Source organism: Gymnogyps californianus, chromosome 8, assembly GCF_018139145.2.
Source record: "Gymnogyps californianus isolate 813 chromosome 8, ASM1813914v2, whole genome shotgun sequence".
NCBI lineage: Eukaryota > Metazoa > Chordata > Aves > Accipitriformes > Cathartidae > Gymnogyps > Gymnogyps californianus.
In genome coordinates this window covers 33,317,004-33,344,210 of record NC_059478.1, presented here as the reverse complement: position 1 = coordinate 33,344,210, position 27,207 = coordinate 33,317,004, and the positions used below count along the sequence as shown (strand labels likewise).

Below are 27,207 nucleotides of genomic sequence, written 5' to 3'. Positions count from 1 at the left end.
GAGCTTTCTCCCTCTAAATGCATTAGGCGGTGAATCAAAAGCTCTGGCAGCATTTATCCTAACTGACCAGCGTGCAGCTGTCAGTGACGAACAACAGGCAGAGCACAATTTCCACCTCTAGTTGCCAATTCATGGGTCAGTTAACATAATTTGCAATGAGCGTGAAAGAAATCACTGTCCTGCACCACAAGGCTTGTATTTCTACTGTTAAAGGTATGCAACGGACCAAGAAAAAAGCCAAGTGAGGACAAAAGTTCTGGATGCTCTTGGCCAGCAGCTTCTAAAACATCGCTCGCAGTTGTGCAAATCATTCAAGCTGATTTGCTGTATTGTCTGCCAATATTTTTATAACTCTTGGAATGGTTTTGCTGAGAAACATTTATTCAGTTTTCAAAATCACCAGGTCACTTAGGAGCAGTGAGAGGAAGGCTCTCAAATGACTCTGCATTAAGAACAACAATTAAGATTTCTTGTATTAAAACAAACACAGAAATTACTAGGTTCCTGCAAAAGCCTCTTATGCTATGAAGAAAGGGGGATGACACTGTTTGATCTGATTTTCTACCTAGAATCGTGTTAGATACTATGGCATTTTGCTTCCCTTTCAGCCACAAGTTTTACACAGTAAAACCGGGTGGATAGTTTTTAACCGTCACTTTTTGATTACATTACTCTTGCTTAGGCTAGCTGTTGATACAATGACGAAAAAAAAGTAATAATCAAGACTGCTGTCTTTACTTAATGCAATCAGTATCGTTCCCCTCTGTTATTTCATTTCTCCTTGCCTGCTGCATGCAGTGCAGATGTTTCTCCAATGATATTTAGTCATTATTTTTAAAGCTGGGCTTAGCCCAGCTGTTCCCACACAGCTACGGGCTCTTTAGCCCTTCCTCACACCTCACCCACCCGGACAGCAGGCTGGATCACTGCTGGCCTTTGGAAAGTTAAGAAATCAAGCCACACGACTATGATTTTGGCACCTTTTTTGGCTTTTTCACGCACAACAACAAGGACAAGCATCCCCTCTTATTGACCTCCTTAAAAGCATTCCTGCTTTAACTTACATCCCCCCTAAGCCTCCTACGGCTCCTCCTCTCCGTTTCCAAAACCAAGCCCTTCTTTTAGCATTTGTGGCGGCTGGGCTGGATCCCCCCGGTGTGCAGCCTCTCCTGCCCGCTCGCACATGAGTGTGAGAGGGAGGTGTGCGGGCAATGTCCCCCGGGTCCCTGACCGCTGCCCCTGGGCAGAGAGGGGGCAAAATACTCCGTAGCAATAGCAGTGCTGTGAACCACAGCTTGTCTCTCTCGGGGACATTGGCAACTTAAATATAACAGCAAAGCAGTCACTTTTTGGAAGGAAAATCCATTTAAAAAAGTTTTCTAAGTCATCTTGCCTTGTTTTCGTCCCTTGCAGTACTCGGACTTTAATACTAATGGTATCAGTGTCTGAGCTGATTGGGGGGCACGGGGAGAGGGGAAAAGCCCTGCACTGATTGAAAAATGTTGTCCTCGCTTCAGGTAAAAAGCAAGTGAAGCAGGAAATTGCTCTGTGTTTTCTTTGAGAGCAAAGCAGCTCTCATGTGGTTCTGCCATAAGATAGGCAAAGATACAGTTCAGTTTCATTAACTCATTTTGACTGACAAAACAGCTGCAGAAAATACATTCAGCATTTTTTGCAGGTCTAAAAAAATTTCTGGGCATCATCATCTGAGAAAGATACTACATATTTTTGGTGTATCTCAGGAAGACACTCCTTAAACAAAAAAATACATTAACTAGCTCTTCTACTTAATCAGCATTTCAGCATGACACTTACTTTGCAGTTCAGTACAGAAAATTATTGCGATAAAATATTTTGTTCCATATCCTCAGCAGTAAGCGTCTATGGAAGGACTGAGCCTCACGTGCACGCCTGTGCACTGTCCCCGTGCCTTGCCCTTCGCAGCCCCATTTTATACATATGAATTTGTCACTAACCTGACTGTTTTGGGATGTTTTCCGTGACGATAGCCATGATCCAGCTCGCAATCTCCCAAGCTCAAGATGCACTAGGCCTTGGGCACACTTGGAAAAAAACCACAATGTACAGCATTTAAGTAGACATATACTATTTCACGCTGTCCTGGAGAGAATTACGTTTATATTCAGCACCACAACTCCGCGAAGAAAACCACAAGGAATGCTCAAAACATTAGCATTTGTATTTAGGCAATACAAAAAGCGCCCGTCCCTGGATTTAGGTTTATCCTGGTTGCTGAAGTCAGTATGCATCTTCCTACTGGCAAACGGTAGATGGCCAATTACTCAGTAAAAATAAACAAAAAGCTCCCAACTCTTTAACAGACGTTTGCCACAAACAATACTCATGAAAAACACTTCAGAGGAAAAATGCTGCAGAAAAGGCTGAATTTAACACATCTGGATTCAACTTAATAATATACCCTCATATCACTGATTTCCAATTCTTAAATAGGTAAACTTTTGGCTAAGTATCAACCCCAAATGGAAAAAGCAAGGAAATAATTAGCCTTTCCCTTCAAGAATGAAAGAAATCATATGCAGAAATGCTAGAGGTGATGGCAGGGAAAAAGCCCTTGTCTCTAGACGCAGTTTTGAATAGAAATGGGTCTGCAGCATTGCTCCCACCCGTCCTTTCATCCTCGGGACAGGCTGTCGGGCCCAGAAGCTGAACGGAGGAGCTAACATCAGGCACTCGCAGCCAGGCCATCCCCTGCCCTCTTCTCCGACTCAAGCAGCCACATGCTTTTTATAATGGAAAAAAGCAAATTCTCCCAAACTGTACAACTTCAGAGTATAAAATCACTCCTGTAAGACGGAAAGCTGTGCAGAAACAGATTTAAGCTTCCATTTTATACCTGCAGGTTAGTACAGCAAAGCCAAAGGCATTTTATTTCAGTTCTGATTTGTATGCCTCTCAGGTTTCCAAATATTTTTCTAACGTATGAAATAGTTGCATTTTCAAATAAATGCCTAAATACTACATGTGTCTTTGTTTTCCCACTTCATATCATCCGACTTGTAGAAATACATGGAGAATTGATTTTAAATGAGTCTCCCAAAGTTATTTCAGATGAAATTCCTGTCTCGGTAATCAGTTTGAGCTGTCCTGCATATGTGTAAATAGCACTTCAGGATAATTACCTTGCATAGTGTCAGTAACTGCAATTCAATATCTTAAAATGTATTGTGTACTCACCTTAAGTATAGTGGCAACAGTCTCTTGTGAGGCATTTCTCATATCCTCCCCATTTACAGACAAAATCTGATCTCCTTGAATTAATCTTCCATCTAGGTCTGCAGCTCCTCCTTTAACAATGTCAGAGATAAACACTCCACTTCCATTTCTAACAATGCAAGAAGCATATGGCTAATTACACAATCCAATATTCTTTGGGAGACCAATTTAGATTACTTGCATTTAAGAGACATTAAAAGAAACCTGTGAGCAGAGGAAGAACTAGTTTTACGCCCCATTCAACCGTTTGAGCGTAAAAAAAATCTATGAGTTTTAAAACCAAGGCATGTTTTGCTATATTTAATGCTGTCTTTCCCCTTGAACCGTTAGTTCTGACGGTATGATCCATAAAATTCATGAAAAATACCACTTGTATGAATAAAAAGCCAAGGATCGGTCTAACATGGAGTTAAACTACCTCCTGATGTGCCTGATATGAATTATGCAGCCTCAGATTTTTTTTTTTCTGTATTCCCCCTAAAGGTTCAGCTCAGTTTCGTTTCTAGAAGCCTGGAGGCCCCCAACAGAAGAACAGGGAGAAGTCTGCAGAAAAGACTTTTATAGTTTGCACATGAGTTATGCAGCAGAAAATCCAGCTTTGTGGCTGCCCGCCTGCAGCGGGCAGCGAGCCTTGTGAGAGCAGCAGGCCATGCAGATGAGGGGCATGTATTTATTTATCAGCTTCAGCCTCCTCGCAGGGGAGTCCCCTCCCAGAGGCCGCAGGACCCCTCTGTGCTGGCCCCAGCTCCCGAGGTTCGCTGTGGTGCGAGCTGGTGCCAGCTGCAATGCCAGGATTTGGCATTTGGAGTCCTTCACCCTGAAGGACACAACACTTCACAACCTGAATTATACCTGGGTATCATTTAATCGACTTCAGAAATTGGGCTACCTCTAAGGTGGAAAACCCCACAAGCGAAGCACTCAGCAATAGTACAGAAAGTTTTGCACAGAAGCAAATGCGGGAGGGCCGGAGACTGCGATTACCATCTGTAGGGTAATTTACATAAGCTAAATTAATTACCCAGCCCACAATCTGCTCACAACACCTGGGTTAAACATCGCCACTCTTGTAAAAAACTGCTGCGGAAACTTTACTGACCATACGCAGTCAGGATAATGACACGATGATTTGTAATTGAGAAAATAAATTTTTGCTGGCAATACAGAAGAGCAACCATATGACTCTTACGCACCAACACTGAACGAGTGCTCGCCAGTGTCATGCTGTAAATCTCTTCTAGCAATGAAAGATTAAATCTATCAGTGCTCTGGTTCGAATGATCTAATAGCAATGGCTTAGAAATATATCAGTAAAAAGTCACATTTTATTAAGCAGCTGTTACCGACCACCGTATCTCAGATTCTGCTCTGTACTCACAGAACTGCTGTCTACAGTGTTGTACAGTCACTTTGATACTGTTCAGGATTTGGGTCTAACTCAGCCTCTTATCTTCCACTGACATTGGCCCCTTTGAACCCGAGTAGGAGCTAGATCTAACTCAGAAATCCATTTTCAAAGGCATATCCTGGTATTTGGAAATAGGAAGGTTTCTCCCCCCATTTTGAAATCAGAAAAGCCATGGTTAGGGACTCCAAGCCCTGAGACACAGCTACGCTGAAGCCACCAGAACAGTGAGCTCCCAGTTCTGTACGTGCCCACTTGGCCACACTCACTCGGAGCGGGACACCCGCTCCGTGCCGCACGCCAGGAGCTCTCCTGGGCAGCAGCAGCCTTCACCACACGGGTATGTCGTTGTTCTGATAGAGGAGCCAGGACCGCAGCCCCATGGCATCCTTGAAGATCTTTAGATACAAAATTCCGCTCCTCACAGAGTTTTTCCTTTATTTCATATTCCGTTTAATGGCTACAGCTGTTCATACGGCAAAAAGCAAAATATTTCTCATTTGAAGCGCAGTCCGATCAGAGACATGGTCTTACCGTTTTCCAGCTATGCTGAGCCCTAGTCCTCGGCCTGTTTTCTTTTGTATATCTACATAGAAAATCTCCAGGTTTTCTTCATCTTTGTAATGCGCTTCATCTCTATAAACCACCAACTGCACCTTCTGGGGCGTCTGTCTCAGGGCAGTGATAGCTTCTTCATGGCTGGCATTCCGCAGATCGATCCCGTTCACCTGAAATAATCAGTGTTTTCTTTCCAAATGACATGTATAAATGATCTTTTCATCACACCCTACCCTTGTGTGACAGGACAAATTTGTCAAATTGACACCCCTTGGCACTCTAATTTAGTGCTCCCATTTCCAGAGGGCCGAGCTCCTGGATCTCCTACTGAGTGCGAGTTCGGTGCTTTGTGCCACAGCCTGGAGTAAATCACAATAATCAAAACATTTTGTGGGTGTTCTTCCCTGCTTTTTAAATGCTGGAGCCTCAAACAATGCTTCTTTCTTATGACTAGACAAAGTGGGACGTGCTCCTTTGAGCTTCCTATATCTCTTACTGCCCAGATGCCTTCTCCCCCGGCTTCGCAACACCGCCAAGCCAAAGACAGAAGGAATCAGAAACATTAGCAAATGGCAATGGCGAAGCCCAGGCAGGACATATTAAATGGTTATTTTGCTTTGTTCCAATAGATGGCACACAAGACCGCTCCTGGAGCACTCAATTACACTTCTCTCACGATAACCTGAAAATGTTTTAGCATTTTAGTAATATCAGATAGAACAAGAAGTTCTGATTGAATGCTCAAGTATTAAAAAAAAAAAAACCTATTGCAACTTGAAACTTAATCTCCTAATTTTGCCAAGCCTGATCCACAGATACCCTTTTAAGGTGTTTGCCAATATTCTGTTGACAAAATCATCTTTTATTTCTTAATACCAAAAAATATCAATGCTTAAATATTTTTGAAGTCTCTTTAGGAAGTCGCATGAACTGTAACTGAATAACAATACAATGTTAATTCACTTACATTACATAATAAGTTTTAGGGCAATGAAAATATTTCTCAGTATTTCTAGATATGCAAAGTTATAATCATACTTAATTTTACATTAAGATAATTAAGCCTAATCTATAGTAATTATATTCTTTTATACTAATTCTGCACACATTTATTTATATACTGCATCAATATTCTTTTCTCGACACAGGCATCTACGTGTGCTTTATCATACTAATCTGAAACGAATTCAGAGTCATCTTTTTGATTCATTAGTACAGCTTTTAAAAGCTGAAATAATAATTATGGCACACAAACATTAGCACTTTCCTGTTTGGCCAGAGAAGAATTAATTAACCTTCCCCATTTTTACCCCCTAATTATTGTGCTCTGTTAATACACAGTTATTTATAAAACGAAAACAACATTCAGCCTTAACGCTAAAAAAAATATTTTCAATGCAAGAGCTGTAAAGACAACTCCCCAAGTACCCCTCGCTATTTTTCTAACCCTACACACCAAAGCCTTAATGGCCATGCTGGGAATTTGTCCTGATCTGACAGCGAGACGCTGCAAGCAGCTGCGCTGAACCCCTGCCTGACGCAAGTTTCATTTGCAGACCAACACTTCTTTCTTAACCCTTTCCCTCCTCGATTTCCCAAGCTTGCCCGCGGGAAAAACACTACATTTATTCACAGAAATAATTCTGTGTGTTCACCGGTTTTATGAACCGTGGCCTGAAGCAGCCGGTAGCTCCCCCAGCAACGCCGCACATGGGCACGGCGAGTTTTTCAGCAGGGATGCTCGCAGCGATGCTGCAGCCGCCCTCGCCTTCTCGCCCCGCGTTCGCCCAGCTCAGCACTTTGTTTGCAGGCAGCACAGAGATACCGGAGCCGCGGCGGTAACGCAGGCCTCCGAATGAAAGATTAAACAGATGAATAATACTGAGCTATTGGACATGACAGCTGAACTATGTAATTCGAGAACTGCCTTGCTCGATTAAATTTAATATATTCTCAATTTGTACCTTCAGTTTATAGGAATATATAAGGAAATATGAATTTGTCAGGACGTTCTTAGTGACAGAAAAGAAGCTTCAAGTACAGATCCTACTCAATGATGTCTCTTTCCCCTATGAGAAACCTACGCTGCATTGAATACAAGTGTACATGACAGAGATACAAGCAAGTACATACATGGAGAGACTCATTTACCTCCAGAATTTGATCGCCAGCCCAAAGCCTGCCATCTCGGGCTGCTGCCCCTTCTTCATAAACTTCATGGATCACTATGGCATCCTGCGGGAACAAGGGGGTGGCGTGAATCCTCCCTCCCGAACACCCCGCAAACTGGCAGCCACGACCCACCCCACACAGCCCACCGCTCCGCAGTAAAAAGGTACAGCACTCCATGTCAGGATAAGCAAGACTGTAACACAGATATATAGATTTTTTTTTTTTTAATGTTTTGGGATAAGAAAATTACTGCCATAGTCAAAATACAGATAGCTAGTAAAAAGGTAAAAAGGATTTTGTTCACCACTTTAGGGTAGTCTTGTCTAGAGCTTCTTAGGCTTCCATCACTTTTATACATTGGCATCAGCAGTATGTGAACTCAGTGTGAACCATTGTATTAATATCGTCTACTTTTTATGATATTATTTAAAACCAGATTCTTTGGAGCTATGAATATTTTTAGGGACTTGGCATAGATCTCAGCTTTAAGCAAGAACTGAATGCCTTGTGGTAAATAGCGCTGGTTAAATCTGTAAGAAATGAAATCCAGAAGAAACGAACAATGGCAAATGTTAGTTTATTACTGAGGTTGGAAAATGTAGGCAGTGGCAGATGTAGCTTCAGGGAAGGTTTCAGTGATTTAATCTTATTGCCAGCAATAGATGTCCCCAAAGAAAAAGCATTACAAAGAACATACTGTTCTCTTGCTGGTGCTTTCCCTTTGCATTGTTCTGGTTTGTTTCTTTTTTTTTTTCCTGAAACAAATAGGTGAACATCCTGCTACAGCGCTTCAGCTGCGGTCCTGACAGCTAGCAGGACGGGACGCTTCACTGTGCAAAAGGTGCTCCTCTCTCCAACGTCACCAGCAAACACCCAGCCTTGGAGCAGAACCGGCTTCACTATGAGCTCTAAAATGGCTCTGGATAAAAACGTGGCGATTTTCAATTAGATACGCAGGTATCAGATAACCCTTTCTCAGACAAATATACCCTCCAAAAACGCTCCGGTTGTGAAGTTCCTTCACCAGTTTGATGTACGAGTCAAAGAGGAGACTTTCCGCAGCGTTTGCAACAAAAGGCGGGGAGGTTAGCAGCGTGGGAGCCCCGCTGCGCACTGCCTTCCTGGAGCAGGAGCAGGAAATAGCTGCTGGGGTAGAACAAAGTACCTTCGTGTTTTGAAAACACTGCTAGATACTACATCTCTCATCACCAAGTTAACTCCCTCTGTGTTGCCCTGCGATCCTTTCCCAGCACACATGGTGCACGTTGAACAGAAAGAGAACTCAAATGCCCTTAAGCTAGCGCTCTGATCAAGACAACATTGAGAGCATTATTCTCTTTCATTCCCACTACACCTTATTTAATGATGTGGACTTGTATCTACAGCCGCTCCGCTGCTGCTGGAGCACAGCACCACTGTCACAAGCTTCCTCTTTGATACATATACACCAGTCACTGAAAAAAGCCTGAAGGATTTTAATCACAAATGGATTACAGCTGATACAAGCGTCCCAGATGGGGGAAAAAAGATCTCAATCTACGTAAATGAAGGCAAAATACTATGAGCTGTGTATCGAGGTAATTAGGAAAATCAAAAGAATGGTTTGATTAAAAAAAAAAATTATATATCTATACCACTGGCAACTGCAGGGTTTTCTTGAAATAACTGAAACAGCTATTACCAGTGGAACAGAGTAACACGTGCACGTCCATCTCAGCAGCGCTGCCGAAATCCTCTGCTACGTGTCTTAGATCGTCTCTCAGTTGTGGGGTTTTGGTTGTTGTGGGTCTTTGTTTGTTTGGTTTTGGTTTTTTTTGGGGGGGGTTACCTTTGTTTTAAAAATGATCATGTAACTCCAAGTCAACACAAGAGACTTTTGCCTGGGTGAAAGCCAGGAGGGTGACAGTGATGTATATTTTTTCACCTGAGGCTGATCACAGGTAACTTTGAGACAAAGCCGAGTCTGTGGTTTAGAACTTCCATAGCTCACTTCACTTTTAGTTTTTTAAACACTTTACAAAGGAAGGCATTTAGAAGTGGCCAACAAGGTAACACAAAATATTGACCAGCTTGTTAAGACAGCATCATTCAACTAGGACACACTAGGGCAGTGGATGAACATGAGGTTCCGTAGAAAAATGGCAATGTGACCATGTAACAGCAGACTGAGTACCTACACAAGATGGTCAAATCAAACACTTTCAGACTGTATTTGATCTGGTATTTCCTAACCTCTGAGCAAGGAGCTTTCAATCACATTTCTTTAAGTTTGTTTTCCATCTGCAGTTGCTCTAAAAATGGTCAACAAACTGGAGTTACCAGCTTTTCCCAGTACTGCATTATTAAATGTAAAACTGCACATACCTAAAGCTCAGAAACAGGAACCACCAAATGTTATCAGTTTGAATAATCTGCATCATTATTTAAAAAGGCAACAATTCAGTATTACACTGCGGTTCCTGCATGTGTTAGAAGCCAGACCTAGAACTAAAAATACATATGGCACGAAAAGGTACATTCCTGTTCGGTCTGTGCCTACCCCGAAGAAGGAAACAGCTCGCTGACCTGCCAAAGCACAGTTTTTCTTAACTAGTTTTTTTCAAATTAGTGTAGTTAAATCAGGCTTATCAAATCGATTAAAACCAGAATGAAGCAACATGTCCACGATGTACTGTAAAGGTTTTTAAATAGTCCACAAGCATAAATATGAGAGTCTTACCTTCCTTAGCTTGTAAACTATGATAAACAGACATCTTCCATCTGATACTTCTGGGATCAGCTCAAAGTACCCAGAATTTACCCAGAAGTAATCTTTTTCCATTGGATCTAGTGGGATCTGGATAAGACTCTTAGTTTTGATCATCCCTGCCAAATCACTAAAACCAAACTACTAATGTTATTGAACATTTTTAATTATATCAATATTTTAAAGAAGTTTACGCAGTAATGAGATGTAATGTCACACTCCAACCATCGAAGCAAGCCCTAATCTGTAATGACTCTATTGACATGCTATGGATTTAAGCTGTAACATCCCTCTCAGTGCCTCAGAAAAAAAAAGGGATCTACCATGACTAAAACAATACAAAGCATTTATTTAAAGGATGGGTTTTGGTTACTGAGCGTCTGCAGCTTCTGCTCACGAGCTTCAAATTCAGTTGCGTGCTTGATATCTCTAGAAGTCAAGGCCTAAATAGTTCAAAATCAATCAATCAATCAATCGAGAAGGAGGGAGGAAGGGAAAGCGGCGTCAATGTTCAACTAGATGTTGTGAATTCATGGTGGCTCTGGACAGATTTTCACTCCCATCCCTCCCCATCTCCTTTCACTACCAGTTTCACAGAGATTATGGCACTCCATGATATAGCTTGGCAGAGTCGCAAAAACTGTTCGTGCAGAAGGGGGAAATAAAAACACTCTCATATCAAGAACACGGTTGTTTAAAGAAAGATATCCAGCTACTGAAAGCACATACTTCATAAGGTTTACAAATCCATTCAACAAACTGGACCTTTAATCTTTGTATATTTTGACAAAGAATAGTCTGGGGCCATTATACAAATCAGGAATTAATGCAAAGTTGAACATTTTTTGTATGGGATGGAAGCATGCAGAATACAAGCCAGGGCATATAAACAGCGTTTTTCTATGCTAAACGAAGTCCACACTCGCAGGTGTAAACTTAGACTATCCGACCGTGAAAACACTGAAAGACAAAGTAGAAGGGAATTTGTCTGCTACTGCTGAGGTTGCCATCCTGGGCTGAATAATGCTTACATTGAAGGCTATTGAAGGGCCTGCAGTTCAATGAAATGAAGCTGAAGGCACTGATACTATCTATACTGCATGGCTAAAAAAAAAATCACCTGCAAGCCAGAATAGATCCCAAACATGGAAAGAGCATACCTGGTTCGTATACGATGTGCACCAAATCTGTTAACAAGTAGTAATGCTTACCAAACCTGCCACGCAGTATATTAGAAGGTATTTTGTAAGGTTCAGATTTGAGCTCTGGGACAGCTAGACCCCTCACTCTCGCTTTACTAGCAGAATACCACTGTGATCGCACGTTCTTCTTGAGCAAAGGGAAGGCACACGAGTGACAACTCTCATACTGACTCTGACAAAATGAGGTTTTGGCTGTGGAAGAAAAGGCAATGTAGAAGAGTTCATGGAGCCTCTAGGTCGACACCTTGAAGAACAATGTTGGTGCAGAGCAAATGACTACTGAACAGTGAGGGCAAGACAACCTTACAGAAATTAGCACCCAATCTGAGAATCCACTTACGGAAAATACAACCTGTAAAACGTGCACAGCGTGATCTACATTGCATTGCCTTCTATCTGAGGGAGTGGAATAGCCCTGAACTCTCTGGGAATCGTATCTCAACTTCCCCCCAGGCTGTGGATATTTTTTCTGCTTGACTTATAACAACTTCAGAGACCCAGTAGGGGAAGAATATCACATTAACCCATCAGCAAAGAGCACAAATAGAAATGCTAACGTTAAGAATTAAATTCAGTAAGAGTGACAGCTTAATTTTTGTGTCTTGAATGTCAAGAATTGGTATGGCAGAGACCCCAGGCAATGACCACATAGCACCGTCTTGATTGAGCCTTTGGGAGAAAGGTGGTAAAGTCAGCTTCCTATTCAGGAAAATCACTGACCAAGCGAACCTTAAAAGCCTGCAGGACCATAAACAGTGGTGAGAAAGTCTCACAAGCTGTCTGGCTTTAGGCTTGGACTGCTCACACGTTTTCTGCAAGTTTATAGCTTCTGAGCCAGTCTCTCCAGTGTTTCTTTTCTTCTGTGCAGCTGTTCTTCAGAAGAACAAGCAGCAGCTTTCAACACGGGTGCCCTCTGCCCCTGAAAATCAGCCCCCAGACTGCTATTTGCAAAGCTGGGAGTAGAGGGCGAGGGAGTAAAAGGACACAAGACATGAAGGAGGCTCAAACATTAAGTACCATGGATATTTTGATGAAGTTCTATCATGTGATAAAAGGTGGATCAGTATGCAAGAGGGGACATTTCAAAAGAACTGGAACAGAGAAATCTGCACACACCCGGTGTTGGCTGGATTTGACAAAGAAAAAGGTCTGAATTTTGGTAAAGAGGCTTCTTGCATAGTACTGAATAGTCCTTAACCACTGCAGATCATTCACAACAAGCTATTTCTTTAACTGAGCTAATATTAACCTTGCTTTGAGTTTATCTTTGTGTCCTGGTTTCAGCTAGGACAGAGTTAATTTTCTTCCTAGTAGCTGGTATAGTGCTGTGTTTTGGATTTAGTAGGAAAAGAATGTTGATAACACACTGATGTTTTTAGTTGTTGCTAAGTAGTGTTTATACTAAGTCAAGGATTTTTCAGCTTCTCATGCCCAGCCAGCAAGAAGGCTGGAGGGGCACAAGAAGCTGGGAGGGGACACAGCCAGGACGGCTGACCCAAACTGGCCAAAGAGCTATTCCATACCATATGACATCATGCCCAGTATATAAACTGGGGGGAGTTGGCTGGGAGGGGCGGATCGCTGCTCGGGAACTAACTGGGCATCGGTCAACGAGTGGTGAGCAATTGCATTGTGCACCACTTGCTTTGTATAGTTTACTTCTTTTAGTATTACTATTGTCATTATTATCATTATCGTTGTTTTTCATTCCTTTCTGTCCTATTAAACTCTCTTTATCTCAACTCACGAGGTTTTTTTCCTGATTCTCTCCCCCATCCCAGGGGTGGGGGGGCAGTGAGCGAGCGGCTGCGTGGTGCTTGGTTGCTGGCTGGGGTTAAACCACGACACTTTGCTGTGCTATTTCAGTCTAGGAGATCCAGCCATTATTTTGATAGGATCAAAGGCACTTCACAGAAGTAAGGTGAACCACTACACGTTGAGGACTGCAATAATCATCAGAACAGAATGACACCGGGTAAGATACTCAGTTAGAAACGAGTTGTTTGAAAATCCCAGACCATGTTTTCCAAGATGTCCATTAGACAAAAAAATCCCCAAAACCGTCCTGAGAGTAGAAACCAGATCCATAGCCCTGCCCTCTAGCTACAAGGCTATCTCTACCACCAGAGCATTGCTAGCCATTTGTCCCGGCCCAAAGGAGCATTATATGGGGAAAAGGTGCCTGTCTCCCAGAACAGACACTTCTGAGCACACACAGACAACGATGCTGAAAGTCCAGGTCAAAACAGAGACACGAGATTTTTGGGAACCTACGTGGCTGGGCAGTGCTAGAAAGCAGGCAGGGCAAACTGTTGGAATTACATGAATTTTACGTGCCTGTATCTCAGTTTGGTCTGTAGTTAGGTGAACGAATCTTACCACTAACCATAATTAATGTATTTGGTGTAAGAAATGAAGCTTTCTGCATGGATTAGAGTGCTTTCCTGAGGAAGCGAAAAAGTAAGCTACATATAAAACAACATTCAGGAAAAGATGTTTTCTCATTTAGTTGACAAGTTGTGTTTTTCTAAGCTAGTATTACACATTTCCAACAAATTTCCTACGTAGATACAAATGTTATACTAAATTAGCATTTATTAAAGATAATAAAGCTACAAGGTTGCTGACTGCAGGATTACAGATTTATCTCTTTCCCAGGGCAAGTACAATAACATTAGTTATTTCCTTTTCAACTTTTATAGTACTTTGTCCAGAGTAGTAAAATTGCCATTTCATTTTTACAGGCTGGTTCACAGATAAAGTAGAAATCAACTAGTTGCACAGTGTGTTTCGCTGAAGAATTAGCCCCATATAAGAATCTCTCAGTAGTTAAAATAATTCCAGCTGCTGGTTACTTGTAGGCAGAGGAAATTACAACAGTTCTGTTATGATCTATGATCTTCCATTCGCACGTCTAAATGGAATCTAAAAGATTCAGCAACAAAAGCTGAAGGTCAACTCCAAACAAATCACTTGACTTCTTAAAGGGGTTTATCTAATGCATCGTGCTGCATATACCTTCTTCTAACACTCAAATATTTTGCAATTGCTAGCATTCACAAACCATTAACAGGCACCCAAAATCCTAAGCCAAACACTACTGTAATAAAACAGGCTATATAATGTAAAAATGTATTACCGTGTTAATGTAAAAATGCTTTACATTGCATGATACTGAAAAACTTCTCTACTCAAGGTCAAAACAAAAGGTCTGTTTCCCATTTAAGAACAAGCCCTTGCAAGAGATGGTGTTCACTTGCCAACTTTCATAAAAAAGATTAATCCACAACATCAATATGAATATAATTTTTCATACTAAAATACAGATTTATTTTAAGGAAGTGGATAATATTTGTATTACATTTTATAGGCCCCTATAGTTACATCTGGTCCTTATTTATTTAAATTTTATTCAGCTTGCATAATATTTTTGCTTACAGTTATATTCTCTAAGATCAGAAAAGCTAAAACCTGAAAATTCAATGGCACTATTCATTAACATTCCTTCGGTCTGCAGTCATAGACATTTGCAAGCTCTCCTTTGATTCTGAAATAATAAAACTAAGGTAATAAGATGTTTAGTGTAAAAATATATGACTTAAGTCAGAATGATAGAAAGAGCTATGTTTCTATGAATCACATGCCAAAGCAAACCAAAGTTTTTCAAAAAGTATACATGCTTATTTTAGAGGGAATAATAAAACACAGAACTACATATTAAAACGTTAACTCTCTCACTCTCATTATTTTATTAAATAAAAAAATATGAAAATTTACAGTGTACAGTGCATAACACAGGTTATAAAAAATGCATGAGATCCTGAATGCATATGACACAGGAAGCCAAAAGCCAGTGGTTTCAACCAGCAGCAAGCAAGATACTCCTGAAGTCCATTCTGACATGTCCTACTGCTTTTGTATATTGTTAGCTTAAATTTTACGGTTGATTTGCACTCCTGGAAGACACCAACTTCTTCAAGCAAGGCACTGCTACGCAAGCTAGCCATACAGTCAGCTAAACCCTTGCCAAAGATCCATCAAATACATGATTTGCAAAACTTACTACTCTAATTCCCATTTGTGATAACTCATGTACAAATCAGTTTGTTTTTTTCATGCTGTTGTAAGCTAATGTCCTTCTGGAATTATGATGAATCCACCAACTTCATTTTAACATTATCCAACCAAGAGTCAAAGCAATTCCTCACAATTTCAAGCTAACTGCATTTACCACTCTGTCATTAAATTGCCTTCTGTTTTATAAATGTGGGTGATGGTTAAGAAATGATTGCATTTTTTTCTCTCCCAGCCACAAACTTTTCCTCTACAATACCCAAGCCACGATTAAAAACTTAGGACTTCTATTACCGTTTTTCATTCTATTGTTCCATTCATTGTGCGATAGACTTAACAGCAACAGTATCTATAGCCAATATATTGCTGAAACCCTCCTGAGGCCAATATCTTGCTTTTCATTTGTAGTTACAAGGTAAGCATATTCCACTAAAACAGTTTCAGTCTTAGCTGCCCTTGATGACTGTCTACACAGTCGCTCAGACCTCGGCTGTCTATAACTGATGAAGTTATTTTTGCCTGAATCTAAATATAACTGAGGTGGGAGGGAGGGAAGAAAGCTCAACCAAGGGAGAACCTGTTTGTTTAGTAACGCAGAAGTCACATCAGTCCTCATGTTTAGGTAGGTCCCCGCTGCTGACTGCGGCATGGCACAAGACAGAGATATCAGACTTGGCTTCAGTATTAGTAACAGCCTGCTCTTGGCAGCGTGGAGATCCTAGCAGGGTAATTAGCCCTCACAGCTCCAGGGGCAAACATCGGGTCTTGAACAGCTGCAATTTAAAGTCACAGTTTTCTTGATTATTCCCTTGCCCTTCCTTAACAGATGGGGTTTATGCAAGGTATGACTCACCTGGACTGACAGAATGAATCTAAATATTCTTCTGTCAAACTGCATCCCCACCATCACGAAGCTCCCGCAGCTCCGCCGCAAGCCAGAAAGCCTTCTGGGCTAAACTGAGGTGATTAGAAAAGCTTTTTCCTCTCCGACTCCGGTGTTACCAGCTCTCACACCAACTAGTGTTAGCTGAGTGCAGGCATATTCTATTACTTTTTGGAGCATTGCTAAAGTGTTCCAGTTCCCTGGCTTTGTGGATCACTTTAATTTACAGATGGAGTACCTTAAAGTTTGTTAATTGCCTTAAAAATGCTTTTTATTAAAGTCAGCTGAAAGCAAAAGTAAAAAAAAAATTTATTTACCAAATTCAAAGTAGACAACCCAGTATAAAAATTCTGCATAAGAGGTTTGTTGTCGTTTTCAATAAAAAAGACACAGGATAAAGTATGCTTCTTTTCTTCCTTTCTATGTAAGGTTCAGACAATGACCGCCTCCTAGCTACTCCACCTCCAAAGAGCCCCTAGGTTACCGCTCCTGCAACCTTTTTTTCTTTTATATCGTAGGTGCCTCTTCAGTACTTAACTGTGATTTCAAGCCCCAGCTGAGCCTCTGCACCCTCCTCCCCTCCCAGGGTTTTCCAGCTCTGCCTGGGGGGTACGTCCCTCTGCCAGCCTCCACCGGCCTTGAAACCGCTGAATCCCCTCCGGCATGTCTGAGCGTCTTAATCACCCAGGCAGCAAATACAGAGTCAATAACTACGAGTAATCAACTCAACCATTACTAAATTATTCAGCGGGAAGCAAAACAGTGCTCCCACCTACTAAGAAAATGTTTGTACCTTAGAGCGATGCTTTTTCCATGTACCGCCAAGAATAAAATCCCTGTAAAGTGACAATCCTGTTTTATAGAAAATGGCTCATTGCAAGTTGCTAACTGGACAAGACATCGCAGCATTCACCCACTCTGGGGTGATAATGGGGTTCAGATGATTTAACCCCACGTGCCATCTGGAGGAGTACCAGGACACCTTTTTTTAAACAATTTCTTGACGCCCTGTTCTCAGACAATTTAAGACGAAAACCTCATAGAAACTTTCTGGCAAAACAGTTTCAGAGGAAAAAGCCCATTACTTGAAACTAAATTATTTTCCTTGAAACAACTTATGCAGAATGCAGTGAATCAAAAGCAAAATAACTGAGAAACATTTCCTAAATTTACGGTGAACAACTGGACTATCTGGTGCTGCCAGTCCTGTATCCTGCAGGGCCCGTTATTCGTCCCGGACCCGCACGGTCCCAGCCTGTGCAGCCTTGGGCCAGCTGGCCATGCCAACGCTGGCTTGCTGCCGTGAACGCCCAAGTCTGCAAGCTGAACTCCACAACTCACTAAGAGTCACAGCTTGTCCAGGCTCGGAGCTGGCAGCCCAAGCACGAGCGTCCTGCCCAGCACGCTGGGGTTTGCAGTGCCTGCGGCTCTCGGAGCTGCACCGCAGGCGTTGCCCAAACAGGTCCGCCGCATTCATGAATCCCGGGCGTCCCACGGCTGGAGCGGTTCAGGCGCCCCGGGAGCACCGGCAGCTGCCGAGTGACAATGACACCCCTGTCAGGTTTATGGCTGCTATTAGCAGTGGTGGAGCTGACAAGCATTTATATACAATTCAGCAACCAGGGGGACAAGAGGGCAGGACGGTATCCTGGGGAGCAGAGTTAGAGCCTCAAACTTCGTTTTGGGATGTTTCTGAAAACACTTCTTTTTTTTTTTTTTTTTTTTTTTAATTCCCACTCTGAGGTTACTTTTACAAGTTTGATTGGACTACAACCAAAAAAAAAAAAAAAAAAAAAAATCTTCTCACAAATTGAAAGCCCTGTACTTCAGCCAGCTCCACTCTGCAGTTTAATTGCTTTAAAGCAGAGGCCATGTGTTGTGTTCTCTCAGGGATACATGGGAAGGTGAAATGAAAGACAGTGAAGAAAAAAAATAAAAAGAAAAATCAACCCTTAGAATAAAATAAAATAGGACTGCTTGAGGGCTATAGCAGTCTAAAGATCAACAACATGAAGACAACTCTCAAGGACAATCCTTCCTTCCCTGTGCCTTTTCTACAAGCACGTCTTTCCAGCTGATGCTCTCCTGCTCCCCTAAGCACACAGCCGCAGTCCTTGCTTATACTACATGCAACTTGTAAGATTTTGCAACTTTAATGGGATGGTCATCTTCTCAACAAAAAACATTTCACAGTTGATCAAAGACATCACTTTCAAACCTCCTGAACAAATTAACCTCCCTGCTCACAGGCTGTATTTTTCAAGTCTCTCCTTGGTGATTTCTGATGAGATTCCTAAGGTTATGACTTAAAAGTTGCACTCCATATTTCATTTTGAAGCAGTGTGCCCCTTTAGCGGGCTGCCAGATTTATTATTCCAAAAGCTGGGACTGTACATCACATGTTTAAGAAAGATCCCAAATATTGTGAAGTGAGCTTTCCCATCACATGTGAGCTGCTGTTGTGCACCAGTGTTGACTACCTGCACTCAGTTAAGCATTTTTAGATCAAGTACATTTTAATACCACATAGATGAGGCCCTTATACTCTTGTCATAGCCACCTTAGATTTGACAAGTTCTACCGAGAAGCAACCTCCCTGTATCCTCCGTACTGATAAATTACTTCTGAGATCCTAGGAACTGGGGTTGATAGCCTTCATCGTTTCATAGGCGCTTACATACCTGCGCAGGTACAAAATAAAGGTACCCTAGCAGAAAAAGGAGGAAGAAATGGGTGTTCACGTCTTGTTTTCTCAGAGGACAAAAAGGTAAAAAGAAAAAGTCTCTGCAGCTGCGCGGCACACAGATACTGCTCCCGCAGATCCACCCCTAGTCTGCCATGCCTTTTCCCATCCCCGACGGAGCACATTTCCATGGTCCCATCAGGACACCTCACCTCCATTGTCTGTGCGCGCCATCTGAACTACAAGAGTACGAAAGACAGCATCTCTGCCTCATGCCTGCAGAGACAGGCTACAAATGGTGCTATTCCCATTCTTTCTGACCTTGATCTGACAATTCCCATTTCAAAAACAGCTTAAAAAACCAAACCCAAACTGCTGAAGCCAATTATAGCTTCCTTTTAATTTCTCTGCACTGCAGAAAACAGTGGGTCTTGGATACACAATTTCTGCCACACAATGAGACCTTCAGAACTGATGAACTTCTATGGCACATAAGCATAACACATACATAAGTACTGAAGCTGTAAGTCAATTTATTTTGCCTTTTTTAAAATACAAAAGATGTCCATCTATATAACTGAGTTAAAAACAAATGACAGAGAGCAAGACAAGATACATCACTCAGCTCCATGTACCTATTTTGTTATATTTCCTCTCTAGTCCATGAAACTCAGAAAGACAGAAACTTTCCTACAGTCCTGAGTAGTATTTTCTTTTACTCCTCCTCATTATGTTATGTGAACTTAATTTCAACTCTTTAACAAAAGTTTTTCTGACTTCCTGGCAGAAAAGGAAGGCATCAAAATAATTTGGGGGAGATCAGTAGTACAAAGTAGACAGAGCGATGATGATCTCACCAGCTAAAGACACAACCCTGAGTACCTGCTTTGAGGAGAAGGGTTTGCACACACTGTTTTGGATAAACAAGTTATGGAGAATCCCAGAGAGGGTCTCTGCACATGGCAAGCGATCAGATTAGACTCTGGTCTCACAAAAGCAACTTGTTTCCTATGAAACACCATTGCTTGCCTTTGAATGAGCAGATTCAGAAATAGGAGAAGAAACAGGGAATCATTTTCGTAGGTCCTGTAATGCGAGGATCAGAAATGTGGGAAGTTGGACCTCCCTCCCTTCATGAATTTCAGTTACTGCAAGCAAGCGCATAGATTTTTAAAATAAATTCCTAGGAGGACACTTTAATGAACAAACTAATGAAAGTATAATACTTAACCAAAACCATTTACTCAATTTAAAGAATAAAATCCTTTGCATTTTTCTCATCTGCTCTGTAAAGCAGATATTTATAATTTTCATTTATTTATATTAAAATCTCATGAAAGACATGTACCAGATTGCATCTGACAGACTGCCATGTATTATTTCCAAATTCCAGTTAAATGAAAAAGCAAAGAGATGACTAACGCTGAACTTCTTATTTGAATTTACTCAACACTGAGGAGCTTGACAAAAAAGGGACTGGGTACAAAACAGCACATGGCTGGACAGAGCGAAAACCATAGAGGCTGATTTGAGCCTTCAGCATAACTCAGATCTATCTCCACGCGAAACAGAGCAATTCATCCAAACTCTACATAATCGGAGACTTGGATAAATGGGACCAAAAGCTGAACCTTTTCCAACTTCAGCTTTAATACTGTAAAAGATACAGTCTACATTTTGCGAAAGTTTAAAAGATACAGTCTTCATTTTGCGAAACAAAACTTTCTTTTTCCTTTCAACTTCCTCGGGTTTTTTTCCTTCTTCTTTGTTGGTCTGGAAAAGGATTACTACATCACAACTGCCTGCAGCTGCTGACACTCACAGCACTTCATTGCTTAATGATGCACCACCATGATATTTTTGGGAACAACTGCATGTAACAGAGCAGCTCTATTGCCTTAAGTGTCTCTGTGGCAGGGGATTCAGGAGAACCCAGTAAAGACACCTCTGCAGCAGACTTGTTTACTGAAGGAATTGAATTTGACATTTAAAAAAAATAATCTGACATTCTGTTATACTGTAACATAGCATCTCTTAAATGGAAAGTGGAGTGGAAACAGCAACATCAGAGGCAGAGAAGGGTTTAGCATAACTAACTTGCTGAGTTTACACTTGAACTGGTACATTTTAATTTAGCTGAAGACAATTTTTTTAAAAACAGCATAGCCAAGAGCAAGATTAAGCAAAAAGACACAGAAAACAATAAAAGATTACCTTTGGTTTACCTCTGTTCAGCAGGGAGATAAATCACAGTTTGTTTAAACAGCTACTAAGCATTTATGCTCTCAAGACGGAGGTGTTAACCTTGCTGAAGCAGCTCTATCTCTGTCACTTTAATTTCTAGCCCAACCATTCTGGTAACTTACCTGCTTGAAACTCTTAATTCACAATGGTTAAAAAAAGAATACATATTTGTAAACTCTGACCATAGCAGAAAGCACTACTGAAACACAAACCTTTCAACTTAAACAGGAACAGAAAACAACTGATCTGATATAAGGCAAAATTATCAATTTGTTATTGGAGATTGTCGTTGCTGGTTTCTTCTCCCTGTACTGAACAATTCATTAGAGCAATTACAGATTAATGGCATCATTAGTTTCTACGTTTCCTTTGTCTTTTTCTCCTATTCTTTAACAGAGGCAGTAAATATTAGTTTAACAGAAACTCACCAGTGGAGTGTCTTTCCCCCCGACGATGCTGAGTCCTAGGCCTGACCGACCCTTAGATATCTCTATAGTCATCTCCTGCCCCGGAACTATAGGACATGTTGCGGGATCCACAGGCAATGGAGGTGGAAAGATGCCTAAGAGCATGAAAAGGTAAAGAAATAAGTCACACTATTCAATGAGAAAATGAAAACCATCAAAGGAATCGTATAAGAGCAACTAATTAAGCTTTTGTATATTGCTCTTCACCTTTACCAATCTACATTGAACTAGAAGACTACTCTGAGTCACTTCTGAAGTCTCTAAATCAGAATGACTCTAGAGTTCTGGGAGTAAATGTTCGGAGTAAATGTCTAGGAAGACATCTAATTCAGTTATAACCTATACAATTCAGATCATGATGGCAAGGTGTATTCCAGTCAGGACAGATAAGGCCATGTTCCAGCACCATGGAATGGACAGGATGTCCCAGACTGCCTTTCATTCTATTTTAATTAAAAAGAGGAACAACACCTTTGTACACAGAAGTCAAGAAAAACAAGCAAAGACACCTTCAAGCTCTCAAAAATTGTAAAATGAAAGAAAAATACAAACACTTTATAAAATAACTTAAAATAGGTCATTGGATCTTCAAAGAAAAAAACCTCAGCAAACGTTATCTGGGAAAAAACCAGAAAACATCCATCCTGGGTTAAGGTACTAAATATACACACTATATTGGTGGAAAAAATAACTGATTCATACTACGGCTGGTGACTTCTGCCTCTGGAGAAAGATAAGTAGGTGCTGGCACCAGGGGTATCTCCTGTAAGTTGGCTGGTACTTTTGTTGAAGATTTGGATTGTTTGATCTGGTTGAGGACCTAAAAGCAAAGCAGAAGAAAAAGAGATCAGTTATCAATCACAGAAAGGCATGTTACGTGGACATTATCATTAGTTGTTGATTATCGTACCTTACTAAATTCACTAAGTCAATAGAAGGGAAATGAGCAATAAGCATAGATGAACTGAAAACATTCTCTTCATAAATAAATGGAAAATCAGGACAACTGGATAACTGCGCTTCCAGAAATGCTCATGAAGGAAGTAGGGACAGGACTTCCCCTTGCTCAGTTGTGCCTCTCATACCAAATAATGTGGGTTTGGTTTGTTTTTTTTTTTTAAACTTTTAAACAGCAAAGAACATCCTTGACATTAACCTGTGTGACTATTTCCATGTACTTAAAGCAAGTAATTTTTTAAGTTTCCACCAAGAAAATTATTTTAATGTCTCCCCAGTTAACCCTTTCCCCCCAGAAATCACTCAATCTTCAACTAGATCAAGCCCCCAGAACCCCCCCTTATTGGTTAACATAAACACACGTACATTTTCGGGGAGCTGCTCCTCCGTTTCCTGCTGATCTGCCACCACTGGTTTGTCAGCTTTAGATTTCACGTCCTAAAAAGTCAAAAAAGAAAGTGAGGTGTATTGAAAATGTGTCATTGGCTTAAATAAAATATCCTCCAAAACTCAAAATGATGATTCTAGGCAAACACAGTGATATTTCTTCATGTAAGTACATTTGCAGCACAACGCAAAGCTGAAGCCCAGAACCTGAAAGAGGAAAAGCTAGTATGAATACAGGGAATATCAGGAATTATTAAAAACACACCCAACAGTTTTGAAGGCATACAATGTAAGGAAGGGATTTTTTGGGAGGAGATTATCACGCATGGTCTATATTGTTCCTGAGCAATATGAAGCTCTAAAGAAGAAGGAAGTGCATCCTCTGGGGCGACCGGGTCAGCAATTCCCATGCTGTGTGGAAACATGCAGGTATCTGTGTGCCGAGCTTCTAGCACACAGGTAGCTGTACAGACCCTTTGGTGCCTACAGCAAGAAGGGGTTCAAAGTCATCTGTTCTCTCCTTCCCCCTCCCTTTTTTGGCAGTCCTCAGCAGCACTGAGCATGCTGCCAGCACTTAAATAAAGTAACTGCTTAAAACGCATCATCCAGCCTCATTATAAATATCTCAAACAATGGCACTTCAATCACGGGCTCCACTTGTATCCTAATTTCTTTCCATGTCCTTGCAATACACTAAAAAAATATTTTTTCTCTCCTACTTCTACAACTGCTTCCTGACAGTTACAGTGTCCTCCTCTTGTTAGCTCTTAGCCACACTTAGCCACTTTGATCACAGTATTAGTTGGTTATCTTACTCTATGTTAAAAAAAACCTGATAAACAGCCTAGTTTTCAGAAAAGCTGAGTACCAACTTCAAAAGACAACAGAGATATTCTGAACCTCAAAAGAATTTCTAATTAAGATGACAATTCATACACTTAAAAAAAAAACCAATGTAAATCAAATTTTAGGTAATCAACCTTGAAAATACTGGCCTTGTTTCCTGGAGTTTTATTATGTTAAATCATGCCAAGCCCCACAGGTTTTTTTTTTTTATCCTGCATTTTTTTTTGTCTGCATTTTTCTCCAAGCTTGCTGTAACTATACAACTGTAACTATTATCCAAATGGATAACAACAAAATAGATAAAGTGGTGATCTCGTATTATCAGAGGTGTCAGTGGAGAAATGGGCAGACTGCTTTGTCATTTTATGAGAGATTGTTTTAATGAGCAATGAAAAATTATTTAGTACTTCCCTTTTTCATTCTGATATGTGACTAGAATCTGAAACTTCATCTTGCACATCAAGTAAGCACCAAGCATCACCTTTAAATCTCTCTAATCTTCTCCATTTAACTCAGAGTATGCTAGAGGTACCTGAACAAAATAAAAAGATTTCCAGCCCCTCAAGCACTGAATTGTACACTCAGCATTTGTCATAAGCCTGCAACCCGACTGGTTTAATCTAATTCAATTCCCTCGAATGCATCCAAAAGCATTTTTACGAAGCCCCTCCTCTTTGCCAACGTTTCAAGGACATGTTTTCTGTTTGTGGTAAAGAAGATTATTGTTCCAAGTTCAAATCTTTTAAGGAAAATGAATCCATTCTCACATACCAAACATCAGTTTAATTACCCTACCTAGAGGACACTGAATTACGTACATGCTCTGCCAGGACACTAATGATGCAAGGTGCTTCAGAGCACACACAACGACTGCTCAAGCTATTTTCACCTTTGTAAAGTTAAAAGTTGCAAGAACATCTCAAAGGCCCATATATCAATTCTTTTCCAACAACACCTTATGGAAAGCAAGCTACAGCCCTCAGAAAAAAGCACGACCTTCTATCAGGCCACCTCAAACCTCAGCTAATAAGCATGCAGACTTTGCCTAACACTTCCATTGGCTCCAGTTCAGAAATAAAGTTGTTTTCTTTCCCCCCTCTTATCATCCAAGTCTACAATGATGTCCATTATATAACTTTATACTTTTTAAAGTGATGAAGTGAAAACAAAAAGTATCTTGGGAGAGACTGACAAATTTATCAGCAACAAATGAATAGAGAATGATGTGAATTTTCAAATTGTTTTTTTTTTATTACAGCTGTCACTTGGTGAGGCATCCTGCCCATGCTTTGAGCAGTACATACTTGTGGAAGATCTCTGCTGATAAGCACATACTTTTTATTTACTCAGTGAACGTGATCTTACTTGTTGACTTTTACATTCCTGATTTCTCCTGACATATGACTGAGAAATTCAATAACAATGGTGAAGTAGCATTAGGCTCTAGTAGCAACCATCATGCTACGAAAAACAAGGCAGTTTCTTTTGCCTCAACAGTCACTAAAAGACTGCAAGAGAAATCTCTTTTCCTCAAAATAACGAGCTGTCTTGTGCTGCACTGCAGTGTCAAAGTCTTAATGCCAATATGACTACAAATCCATTTCCTTTTGGTCATAGGGACTGATCACAACCATCAGCATTTACAAAAATAAGATACACTTAGAAATATTTGCCATGTAGCTTTAAAATCCTGATTGAAAGAAAACTGTGAAATTATGAAACCGGCTTTCGCCACTATTATTCATCCATTTACACCTCTAAACCAAGGGTTGGCCCAACTGAAGGCATTATGGAATGAGCAGTTGGATCTATAGGCATTCGAATACTTTTCTAAATCCACCTCCTAGCTTGTAACTTCAGTATCTATTTATCTAATAGAAAAATCAGTGAGTTACCTCTAAGCAAATATCCGTCGAATGAAGGCAGGGCTATGCAGCAGCCAGAAGAGTGACACACTCACTGCCTCCGGGTCTCGCCAGTGACCCGGGACAGGTCGCTTCCCCTCTGTGCCACAGCAGGGATAATAATACTGGCCTGCTGGATAAAGCGTTTTGAATTCCAAAGATAAAAAGTAAATTGTAGCAGTCAGTTGCTGTTACTTGAACAATTTAAGTGGAAAGATGAGATAACTTGGTATGGACAGTGGGAATGAAAAACTAAGTACTATACTGATGTTCTCCTCACCTAGAGGCTCTCAACAAATTCATGCCTTTGTCTTCCTTTACCTTTCTGCCATTGCCCTGTTCTGGAAAACTCTTACCACCAACGCTTTATCTTTTTCTTTCTTTTACCTTTCAGCCTAAAATACTGTAACTTCTACCCTTTGGCTCCACAGTTCCCTTTTTTCTTGCTTCAAGTTTGAAAAGAAGCTGCCAATATATTTGGGGTTCCCTGTTGTTCCAGTGGCATCTTCCCTCCACACCTATCTTGGATTACTGCAACTCCCCCCCCATTAAACTCGTGCTTCCTCTAATACCTTTCAAAAAGCTGCACAGCACAATATCCTACACCAAGAGTTCGTTTTTGTACACTACATTTCATGTATTTTTATCCACTTCAGTCTTTGAGCAATTTTTCATATTACCTTGTAATCCCTCAAAAGTTTCTTGCCAAGTTGAGCAAGAACAGCAATAAAACCAGGTGAATTACACCTGTAAATACATACAATAAAACTCTGATTCATTTATATTCCAGTGCATCAAAGGAGGATTCTGCACAAGGCTACCAAATACAAATAATCCAACTTTTTTGTAATCCATTAGGAACACAAACAAATTCATTTTACATGGATGGTTAATTCTGATGCTTGAATAGCACATAACACTTCCTAACTCTTGGAGTTCATAGACTCGTTAATTAAATACTTACTAGCTATAGAACATTATGTATATTCAATTCATATTTGCAAAACCCAGGAAACTCTTTGCAAAAGACATGATGGAGCAGGAAGAAGACATCTAAGAAAAAAAAAATCCAGAAATGTCAGGTTTCCTTAGCTGAGGACAACACACACAAACTGTGCACACACATCAAGTCTCACCCAATGCACTCCTTGAGAAAGGAGTAGACCGTTGGACAAAAAGACTGTCTCAGCAAATTTTATATACCTCTAGGTTAGTCACTCTTCAGCATGTTTAGTAGTTTTCCATTTTAAACTTTTAACATAGAGCCCAAAAAAAGAGATTAGAGCTGCACCCTGAAGGACTTTCAGATTTCTGATAATGCACAATCCTGACATACTAAACAACAAAAAACTCCATCTGTATCAATGAGAAGTTCAGTATTTATTACAGTGCACACTGACAGTACCACATTAAACCAGAAGTTA

The 27,207-nt window shown here is 40.7% G+C and overlaps 1 protein-coding gene across 1 annotated transcript in view; it reads right to left on the bottom strand.

Annotated features, from left to right (window-relative positions):
• Window positions 1–27,207, bottom strand: part of PATJ (PATJ crumbs cell polarity complex component) — a 149,740-nt gene that overhangs the window by 12,578 nt on the left and 109,955 nt on the right. The window contains exons 32-37 of the mRNA XM_050900983.1: window positions 22,392–22,509; window positions 21,651–21,784; window positions 7,370–7,453; window positions 5,195–5,388; window positions 3,217–3,364; window positions 1,977–2,063 (exon numbers count right to left, since the gene is read on the bottom strand). Coding sequence (XP_050756940.1) covers window positions 1,977–2,063; window positions 3,217–3,364; window positions 5,195–5,388; window positions 7,370–7,453; window positions 21,651–21,784; window positions 22,392–22,509 — 765 coding nt within the window. The remainder of the gene's footprint in view (window positions 1–1,976; window positions 2,064–3,216; window positions 3,365–5,194; window positions 5,389–7,369; window positions 7,454–21,650; window positions 21,785–22,391; window positions 22,510–27,207) is intronic.